Source organism: Centruroides vittatus, unplaced genomic scaffold, assembly GCF_030686945.1.
Source record: "Centruroides vittatus isolate TY-2023 unplaced genomic scaffold, ASM3068694v2 contig_742, whole genome shotgun sequence".
NCBI classification, from domain to species: Eukaryota; Metazoa; Arthropoda; class Arachnida; order Scorpiones; family Buthidae; genus Centruroides; species Centruroides vittatus.
In genome coordinates, this window is record NW_027122478.1 from 66,405 (window position 1) to 86,077 (window position 19,673).

The 19,673-nt window shown below is 30.2% G+C and overlaps 1 protein-coding gene across 2 annotated transcripts in view; it reads right to left on the minus strand.

Moving 5' to 3' along the window:
- Sirt1 (Sirtuin 1) overlaps positions 1-19,673 on the minus strand; it is an 80,451-nt gene that overhangs the window by 8,059 nt on the left and 52,719 nt on the right. For both annotated transcript variants that reach the window (XM_067277288.1, XM_067277289.1), the window contains 5 exons: positions 9,263-9,421; positions 8,646-8,852; positions 8,017-8,261; positions 5,430-5,582; positions 1,136-1,283 (listed from right to left, as the gene is read on the minus strand). In XM_067277288.1, coding sequence (XP_067133389.1) covers positions 1,136-1,283; positions 5,430-5,582; positions 8,017-8,261; positions 8,646-8,852; positions 9,263-9,421 — 912 coding nt within the window. The remainder of the gene's footprint in view (positions 1-1,135; positions 1,284-5,429; positions 5,583-8,016; positions 8,262-8,645; positions 8,853-9,262; positions 9,422-19,673) is intronic.

Below are 19,673 nucleotides of genomic sequence, written 5' to 3' on the forward strand. Positions count from 1 at the left end.
ATGCTAATAACTTTTTAATTACTGTGTAAAATGGCTTATCATCAATGTAACAATGACTACATATCTAATTCAGGACAGAATTTCAAATATATCTTTTCACAGACAATTAAATTTACAATTATTTATCACCACAAATGTAAATTTAGTAATCTCATAGTGTAAACTATCAGATTATAACTAATTCAAAATGTTTTACAAATTATTCAATTAAACTTGAAATGCTTACTGAATAGAAAAATAATGTATCTGAAGTAAATTTGGAAACAAGTGTTATAAATTCTTTCTTGAAAGCTTACTGTTTTCAATTATAAAGTTAAAGGAATCAGAAGTCATTAAATATAACTGTCCATACATAAATTTAAGCAATATTATATATTATAAATATTCCATGACACTGTATCAAGTTAGATGCATCACTGACAGATTGCAAAAATATGATATTCTTGTAATAGTAAAAGACAGTGAATACACAAAAATACTGAAACCAGTATTGAACTACTGATCAATTTTAATTTAGAAAAATCTATCTATCTATCTATTTTAAATTAATAATAATATACTTTATATTAATAATTAATATTATACTGTACTTACTGCTACATTATATTAAGAAAAATTTACGCAATTTTTGATAAGTAAAAATATTTTAATAATTTCAATTTCTTTTTTACTATCCACAATATCATCTCAAATGAAACTTATGCTTTCTTAATACATTTATATCAGGGATTAATAAATTAGTCTTATAAACTTTCTGTGTTCACAGAATTTTTATAATGTTCAACAAATAAAATACTCAGACTAATATATGACAACACTTATTTTTTACAAAAATGCTAACTTTTATAACACTAAAATAATTTAATACCAAACTTACAACAATGTAATAACTAAAAGAAATGAAATATGGAAATTAGACTTAATTTTGCCATAAAATTGCATTAAGACAAAAGAAAATCCTTAATAAATCAAAATTCTCAAGGCAAATTTCTTAACATTTATGATAATTTTTATAATTATAAATTCTCTCTAACAAAAGTTAACCACAAGAAATTTTAGTAGTATCAAGTTAATAACTTATATTTAAATTAATTTTCATAATTCTTGTAAAACTGCTAATCAACGATCATCTTACCATGACAAGTGATTGCTTTCACTATTCCAGCAGCTTGTTCTAATGTATCTATATTCTGAGTATAATTTCTCAGTAATTTATTCTGTTGCTCCAAAAGACGAATAAAGCGATGACTTGGAGATGGCTGAAACTGGCCAGGATATATTTCCTAAAATGACAATACAATGGAAATTAAACTACAAATTATAGTGTATTTAGATGTATATGTACCATTCATTTGCATGCATAAGAGTAAGATTGAATTAGATTATTATTTCAAATTATGACCTTAACTATTTTAACAAAACAAAATCTTATATTGATTAATAACAACAACTGTGTCAACAGACATAATGTCAAGGTGAAAGAGTCTAGTAATTCCAATGAACCATAGAGCAATACTGGTAGAAGTATAAGCTTCTATTAGGGTCATCCATGCCAGTAAGGTTTGTAGAAATTTCTCCTTGTTAGGGCAATTGCTATAAACAACTGGCTTCTCCACTTATGTGGAGAAAGCAGAAATGGTTGTGACATGTTCTCAGCAGAATCCCAGCAGACATCAACCAAATTAACAAATTCTAGTGTTTGTGGGTTAGGCAAAGATTCATGTTCAAAATTTTGCTAGTCTTCCTTGACATCACTGGCAAACACAACACTGACCCAAATATGGCTACTCTATCACAAACAGTTGCAATTTCACTCACATACAATGGATAACAAACATGGATGTCATTCGATTCATGAATGAAGACAGTCTACAAATTGTTAGTATTCCAAGAGGCAGAACTCAGAACATGCACAAATAAAACAAAGATTAACAAAAGAATACAACAGTAAATTAAACTTGATACTAACAATGCAGCTGAATGCAAAAATATATTTAAAGCAATCAGCACATGTCATCCCACTACTGACATTCATTTGGAGTTATAACTGGACACACACACACACACACACACAGAACTAGGACTACAAAAGAAAACACAAATAACATTAATAAAACAAATACCATTCTAAGACCTCTGTAGAAAAGCTAACTCTTCCTCATAAAGAAGAAAGATGAAGCCTCAGATATTTTAAAACCTCACTACAAAAAGTACATAGAGATTTTCTACAAAAACCAGAAACTTCTAAAACCTTTTACAAAAACCTATAACTCTTGCAGACAAACACAGTACATCAGCGGTGGCCAACCTTTTTGGAAACAAGGGCGCAATTAAAAATTTTTATGAACATTGCAGACGCAACAATATGTAATGACATTGTGGCCAACCTGGCAACATCTTACTGCACCCCTAGATTTTTTCCCTATGTCTCCTAGTCAGCCATTCTGACCACGTGCATGGTACTGCTGACACACACTGTACTAGAGCTCCAAATAAATTTGTTTTACCTGTTAAATTCTGTGTTTATTTCATCTAGAACCCAAAACATCATATATGTTTATTGTTAAAGTTTTTTTTAATTTTTTTTAAATTCTTAATTATACTTCCTTAAATTTTTTTTTTCATTTAATTTTTATCATTTTTAATTTTGATTCTTTTTGATTTTATTTTATAGGTTAAAATAATAATAAAAATGTGTAATAACAATTTTATTGAAGGATATTTAATACATAATACATGAAAATTTAATGAGAAGGTTGAGACTGTATTTCATGACATAATTTTTCAAAATCAGGAGAGTAATTTGATACTGCTACTCTTAAACTATCATTCAAATTTTCATCCATATAGAGTTAGTTAATATCTCAATAAATAATTACCTGAAAATTTCAATTAATAAATAAGTAATAAGTAATTTCAAGAAAATTCTGCTTAAAAGCTGAATCATGAAATTGATTGGAAATAAAATAAAAAAATTATTTTAATTTATTGGGAATCGTGTAAAGCTACACAAGACTGACCTAGATATAATACAGTACATAAAAGATTTACACTAAGCAGTTCTAGATCTGGAAGGAGTCCTACAATAGACATCCTAATTATCTCAGCCATGATCATGTTGACAGAACTGTATCAAACTGCAGGTTGGCTCAAGATGCCTCTTTGAAGAAATGATGGATTTATAATTGCTGTACAAGAACAAATTTTATAAATACAAGAAACTACATAAAGCACATTTTAAAAGACAACACTAACAGATGACATATATAGGAAATGCCACATTATGCATGAAACGATTCAACATATTACAGTGTGTTACAAGCAGATTTACATTGACAACCAAATAGCAAACATAGTATATGAGAAGTTTTCACAAAAACAACCTACTATTATACTCCTAGCAATCATACTAAAATAGATACCATAGATAGTCAATAGAAAACAACAAACAAAATATACTATAACCAGGATATAATCAAAAACAAAACAATCACAACAACAGACCAGACAGCACATTCACTGACAAACAGAAAAAAATCACACACATTACAAACATTGTTTGAACAACATTTGAGACACTCACCAATTCTTGTAATTCTCTCTTGCACAGCATATACACTAAAGCCTGGTACTCACAAGCAAAAACAGATTATGAAAACAGTTGCCGTTCTGTCATCTTATCATGTTGCGTGTACTCACATGCAGAAATTACCTTACAATTGAAACCCACCATCTGCCAGCCATAAATATAAACAAGCTACTACAGTAGGTAGGCCATGTGCCAGTAGTCAAAAATGGCATCTACCAGGATATCAATTAAACTTTTTAAGTTTGCCTTTGATCTTATCGCAAATAAAAACCTCAAAAACGAATAATTTGGATAGGAAATCGTTGAAAGTTAGGAATATATTGAATACTTTTGTAACCAAATTACGATTACGCCATTCCCATACTTTACGAGGTAAGTACTGTACATCTATTTGATATTAATATTTAAATCGGATAGTAATATAGCATATAAATGAAATATATCAGTGTATTAGTGTACAAATAAAGCATTTTAGCTTGTCAACCGCCATAGTTTGAATGCTGTCGTCCCACGTGATCTTCATGACAACATTGCTAAACAGCCTTCCTATTGATCTAATTTTTGCCGTTTCTGCTTTCCACAATGGCAAAAGTTGAAAATTTTCAACTTTATATTCCATTGGCTTTGACAGCAAAAGTGATGTAATTTGCCGTTCTGTCAACAGTTTCCGTTGTCCGTTGCCGCATGTGAGTACCAGGCTTAAGTCAATAATGACAAATCCATGACCCATTCAACAATTATAAAGTATCCACACTAAATATTTTAAAAAATATTAAGTTTTTATAAATTATTAAAGAAAATATTTGATATATTTTAAAACTTTGCATATGTAATATAAAAGCAGTATTCTAAAGCTTTGTTTTTTATAAACTTTAGAATCCTGCTTTTATATTAGCCACACTTTTATATTGTCAATGGCAACTAATTATAAATCCCAGATAGAAAATTATCAAATAAATAACAGATTTCCTATCAAACAAAATATTTGTTTCCATTATAATCACATTATTTTCCTTATGTAAAGTTTATTGTTATTATGATTTAGATTAACCACTACTTTAAGTTTTTAGTTACATAAAGTAAATTTATAAGCTTTTTTTTTTTTCTTGTTGTTGTTGTTATTTCATAATTACTCAAATTAAATATTTGGTTTATAATTTGGAGTTAATAAATTTCACATTCAATTTTGACCCACCTGGAAAAAGACTTGCCATCACTGTATTAAACAAAAGGCTAGGAACATTAAGCCTTAACAGTAGCTCACATTAAAGAAAGCAGCTGTACTAAACACATCATAGTCTGGAAATTCTTCAACAAAGATACATACTGTATACAAAAAGCATATAAACAAAACAACTTTTCCTATAACTATGCCTTACATACTGATGTCAACTCTATAGAACGCAATCCACCAATGTATCATTAAGTAATAATAATTACTATCATTATGTTATTTCATTTATTAAATTCAAAATTCTTTTTAATTTGATAGTTCTAATTTCATAATGTTAAAATAAAACTATTAGAAAAAGAAACTAACAGAAACATTCGAATAAAAATTGAAAGAAAGGGAACCAACCATAAACAGTTTTAGAATAAACAAATGTAGATTTTTATTTGATAAATGCATTGTTAGAGTACTATCAATAAACAGTAATTACAGCTGAGAGAATAAACAGACATTTTAAAGATATCAACATATTAAATAAGCTCTCTATCTCTATAACATATTTATACACATGCAACATGTGAAAATGAGAACTGAGATCAAAATTGCAATTTCATTCTTTCAGTAATTACCAAATAATAAAAGAATAATCATATTAAAAACAATATTTACCTTTGCAAATTTAAAGAATGGACGAGGATCCTTTCTAAAATAATTTATGTCAAACATTGCTTGTGGATCTGGCAAATCGGGATATTCTTTGCTTAGACGTGCATATATTCCATTTATTGATCTGAAATCTGGAATTCCACATGAAACAGATACCTAAAATAAAAATTAAAACAGTCAGGTAACTTGTGAATTTTAATCGGGGAAAAATGAACAGCATTAATAATAATTTAATATAAATATTGTAAACTATACAACTTTTAAGTTCACAGCCGTGCACTGAAATATCTGCTAAAATTGATTTTTCTACTAAATGTGGCACACACAATTTATTATGAAATACTTCATAGTAAAATTTCTGAATTCCAAAAATGTTCTGGAAACTGAAATTCTTAAGCAGATTGTGATCCGTATAAACTTGATGAAGTAAGTGATGGAATGATCAGGCAACAGTGAAGACTTTTCATGGGAGGCAGACAGAACATGCACAATAAAGATGCTTCCACATTTATCATGCACATTTGATTGTCACTGATGCAGTTGGTGAATGAAAAAATTCAATTAAAATGATGATTTATCATTTCAGAATCAAGAGCAGAATTCCCCAAATTTCTCATTCAAGCCTACATAAAACTGTCCATAAAGATATGCAATATCACAAGCTTTTTCAAAATGGACACCTAAATATCTCACTGACAAGAAACAATGAATGGCAGCAGAACTCATATTCTTGAACTAGAATGCCAAAAATGGTGAACTGTTAATACATAGTGCTAGGAACTGAAACTTGGATTGGATACTCAACACCAGAGACTAAGCAGCAATCAGTGAAGTGGATATATATTAACTCACCAAATTCAAAGTGAAACAGATACTTTCTGCCAAGAAACTTGTGTGCACTAGTTTGTGGACATGAAGTGTGTTTTGCTCATTGAGTCACTACCTTGTGAAGCACAACAATAAATACAAAAGTTATTGTGATACTCTGAAAATATTACAGTAACCTAATCAAAACAAAAGACATGGTCTACTGAGCTCTGGGATGATTTTGCTTCACAATAATGAACAATCATATACTGCTTACTGCAAACAGGAATTGTCAAAAAATTCACATGGAAAATCTTTGAACACTTGCTGTTTGGTCCTAATCGAGACCTGATTTTGACCAATTTTTGCATTTGAGGAAGTTTTTGGAGACAATTCAACAGCAATGAAGCTGCAGACAAATGTGCAAGATTGTGTCTGTAACTTGTCAGGAGACAACTTTGATGAGGTTTTAAAAAATCATATCTAGTGCTCTAACAAATGTCTAACCCTCAAATATAACTATGTTAAATAGCTGTAACTATGTATTTCAGCATGACAATAAATTCAAGTTTAAAGAAGTGTTTCTGTTCCTTCTAGCCAATCAGCACTTAATTTTTAAATATGCCTCATATATAAGGATAGTTTTAAAACAAAAATATAATTTCTTCACTCATCATCATAATAGATTTACCCAAATGAATGAAAAATCAACACAGTTAAGATTGCTTGTAAGTTAAGTTCAAGATAAAAGTATGATAATTAAAATATGTATAGTACAATTTATATGTATGTAAGAACATAAAACATATAAATAAAATTTTATTACCAATGTTTCAGTGAAATATGTAAATGATATTATTAAAAAAGGAAGATATTTACATCAGATATAAATGATATAAACAACTAATATAATCTTGAATTTGTAACAAATTATTATTAATCCATAAGCAAAAAATAAAAAATAAGTTACTGCATCATAAAAAATCAAAAACTTTCGTTTTCTTAATCATGTTAAATCATAGATTTAAATCAATGAAGTATTATGTAAATTATATATACATAAAATTTATTGTATTGTACAGGATGATTCTTTCACTAGCAAACAAACAATCCCCAATAACTACTTAGTTACTAACCAAATAGAGATTTCTCAGCAGTTATACAGTAAACCACCTTATAATTGCTGAGAAGTCTTTATTAGAAACAGAAATGTTTTCAGCCTATTTTACAGGACATCTTCAGATATGACTATTTTGGAATACTGATTATTGAACATTCCTAAATAGATCATCATAAAGAACCTTTTGAATGTTTAAATATATTTGTATTTAATTTTTTTATTGCTTTACGGTTTCCCAATAACTTATTTTTTATTCATTATGGGGTCATTTTCAATTATGCTTTAGGAAGATCTTGTTTTGCAAGATATAAGGTAAATGCATGTAAATTTTCACAAGAAACAAACAGCAATAACAGAATTTTAGGTTTACTAGTAAGAGAATCACCCTGTATATAAACAATACAAACTATATCTATATACATTATGAACACACATGCATATGCATGTACACACTATTTGTTTAAAACTATATATATATATAATATGCACACACACTTTGTCCAAAGTACAGTATATTAATACTTTTATCATTAAATGATATAAAATACAAGTACAAATATTTACATAACAAAACTCTTTATTAAAAAAAAATCAAATATGAATATCTAGTAATTACATACTAAATATAATGAAAGGAGAGAAGTATATAACTATATTACTAACCCCTGCTCCTGTTAAAATAATAATTTTGTTGCATGTTTTCAATAATTGAACTACATCTTCCATAGTATTAACATTGGCCAGTTTTTGACGTCTGGGTGGTTCACTCAACATGTTCACTATTATCTTCCAAAGTGTGACTTCATCCAAATGAGACGGTATGAGAGTACCTTTTGGCAATATATCTGATAATATAGCATGTGGATCTGCACCTAAACTCATTTGTCTCTGGACCCAACTTACAGGACCTACAAGTAAAAAATGGCTTAAGATGAAATTTTAAAAAAATTAATAATTTGAACATTAAAATTCATAAAATAATTTTTTCCAATACATTTTACTTTCACTAGGTTCTAAATGCAATAAAATATGAAATAATTTACTTAAGTTTTAATTATATAAAAAAATTTAACTCTTTATTGTCTCAAAATTTCATGATACATTAAATAATGATATGTACAGTAATCAGTAGTGCAAATCTGAACAAGTTAGACTGAATTTTATTTTTATTACATTCAGATATTCTTATATATAGAAAAACACTTCCAACAGTACTTATTTAACTAAACTTTCAAAACTTTCCTTTTTAAATTCACAGAAGAACATAATACAACAATACAAACTTAATTTACCTGCAGTTGGTTTCCACTCTTGCCCACTAAAATCTGAGAGATCACTTAAGCCAGACAAATCACTGATAGTAGAAGCTATTTCATCAGCATCATTCTCTATATTATCAGGTACCAAACTGTTTATATCATCAACAGATGAATATGTACTAACTGATGGCTGACCTAATAAATCAGTCTGAGAACTGTCAGGATCAGGGATATGTATTCCTATATCAAAACATTTAAATGATTCAATAAATCTGAAAATTAGTTCATAAAAATTCTTCTGTAATAATATAAAATCATGATAAGTAAAATTTAATTAATTTTATAGTAAATTTCCAAAGATAGCAAATTATTTTACATGATGATCCAAATACCAAATAATTATTTCTCTACAGAACATTATTACAAATCTAAATGATTATAAAAATCGACATTTGACTAATATTATTCAAATTCTTTTAACTATAAAATTAACAATTAACAAATAAATTTTTAACTAACTAACGAAACTAACTACCTAACTAAATTAACTATAAAATTAACAATTAACAAATAAATTTTTAACAAAATTATCAATATCTGGAAACTTTAAATATATATAATATTTTATAATATATAAATAAGTTACTAACCATTAACAAAATCAATATGCTGGTCGTACATCAAATCAAGATTAAGTTCATCAATAGATGTAGAATCCACATATCCAGCAGATACTGGAGGAGTCAATTCATGAAATCCAGAATCACCGCCATAAGTATCATTCTGTGGATCACTTGTTGAAGTCACTTCTGTAATCAATAAAAACAAATTTAATAATAATTTAAAATTAACAAATTAAATCCATATGAAAAAATCTACTATTAGATGAACATTATTGCTACAATGCTTTTTAAATATAAAATTCATCAATATTTATGAATTTCACTTCACTTTTTTATCCAAAATCTTTCTACACCATATAGGACTTTCATCTCTTACTACCCTGTCTATGTATCCATGTACTGTATGTACATAGAGACAGAGAATGGATACATATATACACCAAGAACCTTTATGTAACCTTATTCTCATGACCTTATGTATTTTGCATCATCGTCTTTTGTTATTGTAAAGGATATTACGCTTGTTACATTCTTATATTTTTATTCTATTTTATTTAAGATTTTGGAATTAATGTTCTATGCAAAACTGTTCTTTATTTTATACAAAGCTGAAGATGATTTCACAGAAGCCAAAAAATTTTTTTAAGATGATACAATTGTCTTAATTAAGCAGTTCTTCAACCATTCTAGCCACTTAACTGGGTAATTCTTGTACACAGTATGAAACAATGATAACAGATTGAAAACTTAAGTCAGTTGATATTAAATTTTTAATTGGTGTTAAAACAACATTCTGTGCGATATGTTGTTTATAAACAGTTATTTTTATTATGTCTGTACAAACTGATCAAGCTTTTCAATGTTCAAATGATGAGCTGTTTACTCCACTTGGAAGTATCTCTCTCCAGTTTATAGATACCATACCAATCAAATTATTACAGCATATAGAGGGAATATGAATTCTTCCATAAGCTTAAAGAGGAATCCTACATTTTATAATATACCAAACAATAAAAAAAACTGTTAGCAAAAAATAAAGCATGCAAGATTCTAATTATAAAAAAAGATAATACAAAATACACACAGTTACAAGAAGATATACAAATACCAGAATCAAAAAATATATCCAACATAGAAGAGAGAATGGTAGTTATATTTGTAAGGAAACTGGATAGAAAAATCAAAGTTCTATGATACAACACTAAAACCCAAGGCTAAGAAGTTAATCATAAAATTGTTTTATTGACTTGAATTGTGGAATAAACTTTGCCCTTAAAATCATTAAGATTATAGGTTAACAATAATACAAGATATCAATCTTAACCATTACAAAACATACAGCAACTTTTCAAAACAGGAGATTTATGCATTAAATCATAGTTCTTTTAAACATTTGCAAATACAAGCTGAAGGTGCTCTAATAGGCCAAAAACATTTGTTATAATTTTATATGTAAATTTGACTTTCCAAAGAAAATTGTTTCACTTATTCAGTTAACAAAATGGTGTCAGTTTTAACACAATTTATTGATATCAACAAGATAAAAAAACAATTAAATAGTTAAATATTGTTCACTATACATACAGCAAAGTCAGTTAACTCAAAAATAACTAATTTGAACAGAGTACAAAAATTTCAAATATATACAAGTGCTTTAAACATATAAATTTCATAGCATTCCCTTTGGTTTTGGAACACTAATGTAAGTTTTAAAAAATATAAGATGAATAAATAAAATAAGTATCAAATACCATAAGATGCAACAAAGTATTATACAAGGTAAACACAAACTTCAATTTTCCACATCGACTCTAATAGATATAATAAATATAAACTTTGTAGTTTATGTAGCAATAGATTGTATTTATATGTAAATCATTATTACTTATTATCAATAGTTTAAGAATTTGCTAAATTTAAGAATATGAATGAATTTATATTATTTCAAAACTTTGTCTTTAGCTGAAACTGAAGACAGACTCAAAATTTAGAATTACAAAATAGCAAATACATTGTTTTAAAACAATTTTTAAAAAATCAAATATCTTTTAGTAATTAAAATGCAAAATGCACAGTATATTTTGCATATGATATATAAATTAATTAAAATATGTTCTTGAGAACAATTGAAAATGTTTGTTTTTCTCCATTTTGTTTTTTCAAGTTGGATTTTTGGTTGTGTGTTTTAAAATATGTTCTTTTAAAACATCTAGTTTATTGGGCTGCAATTTTCAAATTGCAGACCTATAAATTCCCACTGGGGTCTGTCCTTTCTTAATCTCAAGAATGGAGTTATATAGATTACAGTCAAGACCAGATATGAAAAGCTTAGGGACAGTAGGCCTCAATAAACTATATATTAAGTTCCAGTTTTGACTGGAAGTCATATTATTTCAATTTTAAAATTTTCTCCAAAATAGAGTTACATAGCTAACAGGCATGACTATTGTTCACAGGAAAAGTTTGATGTACAGAGGCAAAACACTACTAAAATTGAGAGTACTGTGACAAAAAATTGCACTTCTTTATGCTGTACCCCTTTCAAACCTGACAAATGGAAAAATACACGATACACAGGTGTGTCCTTGGCACCTGTGTACTATGTGTACTAATTTTACTTGTGGCCATTTGAATCTGAGCTTTTTTGATGGAGGAAAATAGAGGCATCCCATTTCTCCACTTTCATCAAATCTATCCACATCATAATGTAGCCACCATGTCTTGTCACCTGTGACAACACACTGTAGAAATTTAATCCCTTCCTGAGCATAGTGAGACAAATGTGTGAAGGACACACTGAGTCATTTCATCTTTTAAGCCGCTGTCAATTCATGAGACACTGCATACACTTCATATAGCTAAGTTGCTAAATGACCCTATGTACATTTTCCCAACCTAAAGTACAGTACTTCTTACAACCTAAAGTAAAATGCTTCAAAAGTAGTTCTAGAACGGGTATGGGAAACCTTTTGGAGTTTGCCTGCCACATGGTAAATGTACAGTACCTATCTTTAAAAATGTTTATGTGCTGAAGTTTTAGACTTTGAATTACAATATTCAAAGAAATAAAATAAATATGAATAAATTTAAAGAAGCTGATTGAAAAGGATGATCAGGAGATAAACTGAAAAGATGATTGAAAAAGACTGGTGATAAACTGAAATCATATATGTTATGTTACATGCCAAATTATTTTTCTAACGTGCTACTTTGGGCTTGCATGCCATAGGGTTCACTGCCTGTCCCAGACTATCTTTTCAAGAGAGAGTTACTCTCAACTAATTTCATCTTGTTTTGTAAAACACTTTACATTTCTCTTGCAACTAGGCATCTAAATTACAATAAAGCTGATTTTACCATATCCTTTTAAGTACCGTTGTTACTTCATTCGCTAAAGCCATACTCACAGCAGAATGTGCTAAAGTCTGTATACAAAATGTTGTCATCACAGTTTTGGCATACTTCCCCAGCATTTGATTTTATTTGGATCTTCCTAGCTATTACAGGAGGAATTACCTCCACTAATGAGAATAAATGCTCCCTCTAGCATTATTTTTAAAAAACATATTCTAGCTCAATATATAATACTCACTTTAGACCTTTAATAAGGTGCTGGGAAAAAAGCTTAAGGTTGCTGAAATTTTATTTATTAATCAAAATAAAAACACACATTTATACAATCATTAAACAAAAATTTAAAAAATGAACAAAAAATGTTAGGAGTTAGAATTTTATGAAATCTACTTGGAAAAAAATATGTCACATGATATTTTCAGCAATTAAACTATCAATAGACAATAAATTCTCCTTTATTTTGAATAACCTTTGTTTATCTTTCAGTCATTAACGAAGAAAGTTTATTTAGTATATCAGAATTTATGTCTTGCTATGCTTTTTCAATGGCTTGCATCAAATCCTGTTTAGATACATAGATACATGAAAATCTTTGTATACAAATCTAACACAGATTTCCCACAGGTTCTCACTAGAGCTTAGATAAGGACTTATACTTAGCCATTTCAAAACAGTTACTTCATTAGTTGCAAACCATGATTTTTTTGCCAAAAAGAGCAGTGATCTATTGTCTTGCTAGAATATCCAATCACCTGATGTAATAAGTGGTCCAAAAGACAATAAATTTTCTGCCAAAATATCTTGATATTTAGTAGAATTTTATTTTTAAGGTAATAAAACTTATAGAATTTATTCTTGAGGTGATTGGTGTTGTTCAATGACTTGCAAAGCCAGTCAATACACACCTTAAACAACCTTTAAAGGCTTAAAGTGCTCTTTTCAATCCCATTTCCAAAAATGCTAAAATTTGGTTCCTATCAAATTCTGACAAATGTTTTCCTTTTGGTATTGTTTCAAGTAAAATTATAGAATGGACACCAAGTAAAGTACTTATAACAAGTATAAACATGATAACAATCATTGTGAAAATTCTTTACATGTGATCTTATACTTTTTTCCAAATAAATTTCATTAAAATTATTTTTTTCTAATATTTTTGTTAATTTTTTAAATTTCTGCTAATAATTTCATAAATATGTGTATTTTTTTATTAATGTATATTAACAGCAAAAATAAATAATTTTCAAAAATATGGGAAATATAAATAAAATTTCAGCAATCAACGTTTTTCCAATATCTTATTCATGACCTGTTGCTATGGAACCAGAAAATTTATTCCAACAATTGGTTTTTGAAATCGGGTAATCTTTATCCTGTCTCACTGGCTAAAACTTTCAAATTCTGGAACTGAGGATGTACTTTCCCACTCAACCTTATTACAAGTTTCAGAAATTCAACAGAAACTTTCCAACTCTGCAAAACTAGCAATCTTAACTCCTACAATTCCTTCATCTAAAATCTTTATATATTATGCAGAACATTTTTTAAAATTTTGAAATTATTCTTCAGAAGCATTGAATGACTAAAGAATTGATCTTGACTATTATTCGTATTTAGAATCAAACTAAAACATACAAATAAATGCTTACCTTGGAGTGAGTGTAGACAAGGCTTTCATTTAACGAACATATGTAAACAAAAAGTTAATATATAAAATGAGCAATTATTTATTGTGACATTGTCAAAATAAATAGTTGCAATTTTTAATCATATTTTTAATTTATTTAATTTAAAATATTTGCTCGCCACCTCAAATTAGTACTGGCTTGCTCTTGTACATCATACTTTTCCTTTAATAATAAAATCATGCCAGTCATCTATCTAACACCTTTCTGAAGGAAATTTTTTGAAATGAAATAACATCACTTCTGGTTTGCATCAGAAGTTCTTATATACACTGGACGACAAAAAAAATAACGCACCAGGAAGGACTTGTTGGATTTGAACAAAAATTGGTATGTGACATTGTCATAGCTAGACAGGTATATGATTGCAACCATAAAGCAAAAACATACTTTATTGTGCAGTAATGTTCAATACAGTGCAGGCACTAATATCCCGTTGGGCCGCCTCTAGTGCGGATATAAGCTGTGATATGCCTTGACATGGAGGCATAAAGGTTCCATATAATGTTCTGTGGCATATCTGTCCACGCATGATGCAACTGGGACTCAAGATGCATCAGATCCTGCAGCTGTCACAGCTGGCGTCCCGGCAGTCCCACACATGTTCGATTAATGATAAATCTGGAGTCTGTGCAGGACAAGGAAGTGTGGCAATGTTATGTAGGCATGCTTGGGAGACCGCTGCAGTGTGTGGCTGGGCATTATTCTGCAGGAATATGCCTGTCGGAAGCCCTGCCACGAGGGGCAACACATGTGGCCGGAGGTTGTATTGCACATATCGTTGGGCTGTGAGGGTAGTACGCATGACAACTAGAGGTGTCCTACTGTCGTATGTTACGGCTCCCCACACCATAACACCAGGGGTTGGGCCTGTGTGCCGCTCCACAGTATAGGCTGGGTTGACGCCTTGACCAGCGGGACACCATACCCCCACACAGCAATCGTGAGCCCCCAAACAAAAGCGGGATTCGTCGCTGAAGACAATATGCTGCCAGTTGGTAGCTGTCCATGATTGTTGTGCAAGACAGCACTGCAGATGGAGGCATTGGTGGGTGGCTGTTAATGGTAGAACATATACTGGCCGTCGGAAGACCAATCTGCCTTCTACTAAGCGCCTGGAAATGGTGCAGCTGAATACACGGTTTTGTAACGCAGGTGCCACTGCTGCATGAATGGTAGACGACGAAGATGTAGGCGCTATCCGTGCATGACGTACAATGGGATGATCCTCCCGGCTGGTGGTCTGTCGATAGCGTCCGGAGCCTGTCTGCCATTCATGCGTTCCCCTACGTACCCACTGCTCATAACACATCCTAACAGTTCCATCAGAATGGTTTAGATGGCAGCCAATCCGGCGATATGACCATTCTCCTCCTCTCAATCCAACGATGCGACCTCTCTCAAACTCACTTAACTGAGTGTAAGGCCGTCGAATGTGTCATAGAGGCATGTCTGTCACTCAACGAAGTCACAACCATCAACACAAGCGCAGGACATATGCACAAGTCGTCACAGCGTGCACCTTTATACCAGACAGAGGAAGCACTTTTGTACCCTCTGGTGGCAATACAACACAAGAACCTGATCCCAAAAGCTAATCATTTACATATCTAGCTATGATGATGCAACATACCAATTTTTATTCAAATCCAACAAGTCCTTCATGGTGCGTTATTTTTTTTGTCGTCCAGTGTAGTTAATCAGAGTCTCCTTACCCTAAGAATTTTCATATCTGGTCTCATCTTTCATCTAACAGAAAGACAGGTGGATGAACAACAGTGGGAATTTATAGGTCTACAGTTTTTTTCAGATTGCAGCCCAACAACATCCTTTGCAAATTGGCAGAGTCAAAGTGGAAGACTGTCCCTCAACATTGAGAACATATGCATTCACATTAAGCTATTCTGTTGGTGAATGTGCTTTTCCAGTTTGGAATCAAGAATAATGTGTTTGACATGGGATCATTAAGTCCTGAATAAAAGCTGCCACTCTATAATAATTGCCTAAAACCAACACAAACATAATACATGCACATTACTGCTGCTATTAACAAACTAAAAGATAAAAACAAGAGAGAAATCATATATATCCAACCCACAGAACTACCACCAGGTTATGACACACTAACCCACCTGGCAAACTCTAGTCTTTGCAACAGAGTGGAATGTCAAAAAGTAACCTAAAAATGGGGATATATCACTGACTCTGACTCGTGATTGTGAAGAATGCCAAACTACTGACCACCTAAGAGTATTACAACCTGCTTTTTGATTGAACCATATCTGACCTGACAGAAACAACAAATAAGGCCATACAATAAGCACAATACTGGAGGAGTGTAGTCTAATCCATGGTGAATGGAGACAAAAAGAATTCTTTGTAGTAAAAATGATCAAAAATTATTTTTACAAAGAATAGGGCTATTCCAAGATACTCTTTTAAGACTTATCTTCAACCAAGATGCTTAAGACTTTTCACTTTGGATAATTGGATCTCTGACAAGCAGTGGCTATTGTTTTCTTCATCTGTCTCCAAAGACCTTACTAGTATAGATGACCTTACTGAAAACTATGCTTCTGCCGGCATTGCTTTATGATCATTTGATTTGTTAGGGCTTTCATATATTAAAGAATATACCTATATAAAACCTATGTTAAAAAATATAGTATGGCTGAAAAGTCAGTATACCCTTATCATAAACCTTTACAATTTCCTTGGTATGTCTTATATCTCTAAAAACCTTTAATGTTTAGAGGGGAGTCCTGAGCAATAAACTTGTCATCATGCATCTGAATCCTTCACTTCAATGTTGCTGCTACAGAACCAACAGGAACATGAAGTATAGCTTGGTCACAGCTGCACTGTTGGAAAAAAATGTCACAAAGGACTTGGAAGCACAAACTTTTGTCTCTAACATAATGGAGTATATACGACCTCTTAAACAACTAGCCTAATGAGTTCATTATTTTTAAATACATTAAATTTACTGCAGAAAAAGAACAAGCTAATCACCTGTTTAGACATTACTTAAAAACAACAAATAAAAGAATTTCATTTCAGAATGGCTCAAACCCAGGACAAACATCCATTCCATGTACCAACTCCTTTTAATATTAATAATACGTCCACCAGTATCTGTTAATGAGGAAATGTAAGCTTTAAGTTTAAAAAGTACTAACAGAAGAATTAAACACTTTCATCAATTCTACAGTGCTAAAAGCATACACTTTGAAAAATGTTCACAAAAAAAAAAAACTAAAAGTAAAGGTTAAATTTAATATCCTTTCTGTTTCTGTTCTCTAAGAAAAATTCTATGCATATGATTCTATTGATTCTATTCATAAAATGTAACCATCCCTTTTGTGAGAAATAGAAAATATGATGTCAGAATTCCAGATAAAGAGGTATGAATTAGTCCCCAGTCATACAATATCTCTGAATTTCTTACCTTTTAAGTTAAATATCAATAAATATCTAAAAGATTTCTCAAGTAGCAGAATGTTTGCATTTGGTTGAAAAACATTTCACAAGTTTTATCAAATTTACCTTACTGATCTAGTGACATCTCATTTTTAGCAATTATCAACTTTAGAAGCTCAACTACAATGGAGAGAAATCATAACCCCACTATGATTGTTAGAACTATGTTTGTTAGAACTATGTTTGTTTTTTATAAAGAAATTTTATATTCAATTAAACTCTGTATTGCTTAGTAGGAGAAAAAACAGACTTTAAACTGTAGATTCAAGAATTTGGCTTGTATTGTTTAATTTAACATTTATTTTTGGATGTGTTTGTTCTTAAATCTACAGTTTTAAAGTCTGTTTTGTCTCTTAGTAACTTGATAAGAATATGGCTGTAACATTCAATTAGTAGACTAAAGCTGGTATTCACATGTGAAATGGACAATGGAATCAGTTAATGGAAACAGTAAGCTAAACATTGCTGTTCTGTCTTCTTTCCACATCATGTGCCAGTAGTTGAAAATGGAACCAAGTAGGATTGCTTTGTTATATCAATTAAACTTTCTAAGTTTGCTTACAATCTTATTGTAAATAAGATTGTAAGCAAAACAAAAACAAAAAATTTGGATAGGAAAAATGAAAAATGTTCAAAATCATTGAAACTTAGAAATATCTAATACTTTTGTGTCCAAATTAAGATTATGCAATTTCAAATACTTTATGCAGTATGTCTATTTGAATTTAATATTTAAATTGAATAGTAATATAGTATATAAATTAAATATATTAGCTTATTAGTGTATAAATAAAGCATTTTAGCCTTGCTGACTGCCATAGTTAAAATGATATCGTTTCACATGATCTTTATGACAACGTTGCTACAAGAGGATGCATAAAGATTTATTTGGGTCCGATTACCATTTTCCACGATGGCAAAAGTTGAAAATTTTCAACTTTGTATTCCATTGGCTTCAACAGCAAAAGTGGTGTCATTTTGCCTTTCTGTCAACAGTTTCTGTCATCTGTTTCCACATGTGAGTACTAGGCTTTAGGCTTTAGACTTCAAAACTATGAACAGGATATAAAGTTGCTATTCATCAATTCGTAATGGAGAGTTTTGACTTTTTCTAGAGAATAACCTATCAATTGCAGTTGGCCTTCTGTATCTGTGGGTTCTGTATTTATAAATTTAAGTCAACTATGAATAATAACAACTTTCAGAAAGTTTCAAAAAGTTCACATTTGTTTGTATTATAAGTTAAATATTCTGTGTTTTATTCTATGTATTTTTCTACTTCATGTCATTAAACAAAAGCAATCTGTAAGCATCAAAAGAAAGAAAAGTTTATATTGTTTCCAACATATGTAGTTAGGTCTATGATAGTGTACTGAATACATACTTTCTCCTAAAACCTATTCCTGAAACCCTACTCCTTAAACGAGTGATGCCCAAACTTTTTGATTGACAGGCTAAATTGCACACAAGTTATACATAATACAAATATTTTATATATTCTAAATATACAAAAAATAGGCCTATTTCCATCATTTATAAATGATATGTCAAATATGTTCAAATAGTTGGATTAATATGTTCTGCATTCCAGATTTGGGCACCACTGACTTAAACAACAGAGGTGCAGAGTATGCTTGAACATAAAAGTTTCGGGGAGATTGAAGTGTCCCTGGAGAAATTTGTGGTAGAAATATATTACAGTAATAGTTGCAAAACATTACAATAAAATGGAGTAAAGTTTTGACTAAGCCTATAGACATTAACTGGGAATACTCACCAAAATGCAGGGAAACCATGTGCTTTAAAAGTAAGATTAAAACATTGTTTTCTTTGTTTCTAATCATTTCAGTCACTTGTTGCATCACTGCCTGCTTACATGGTTATGCACTTTCAGTAAGGCTATGTCAATTGTCCTTACC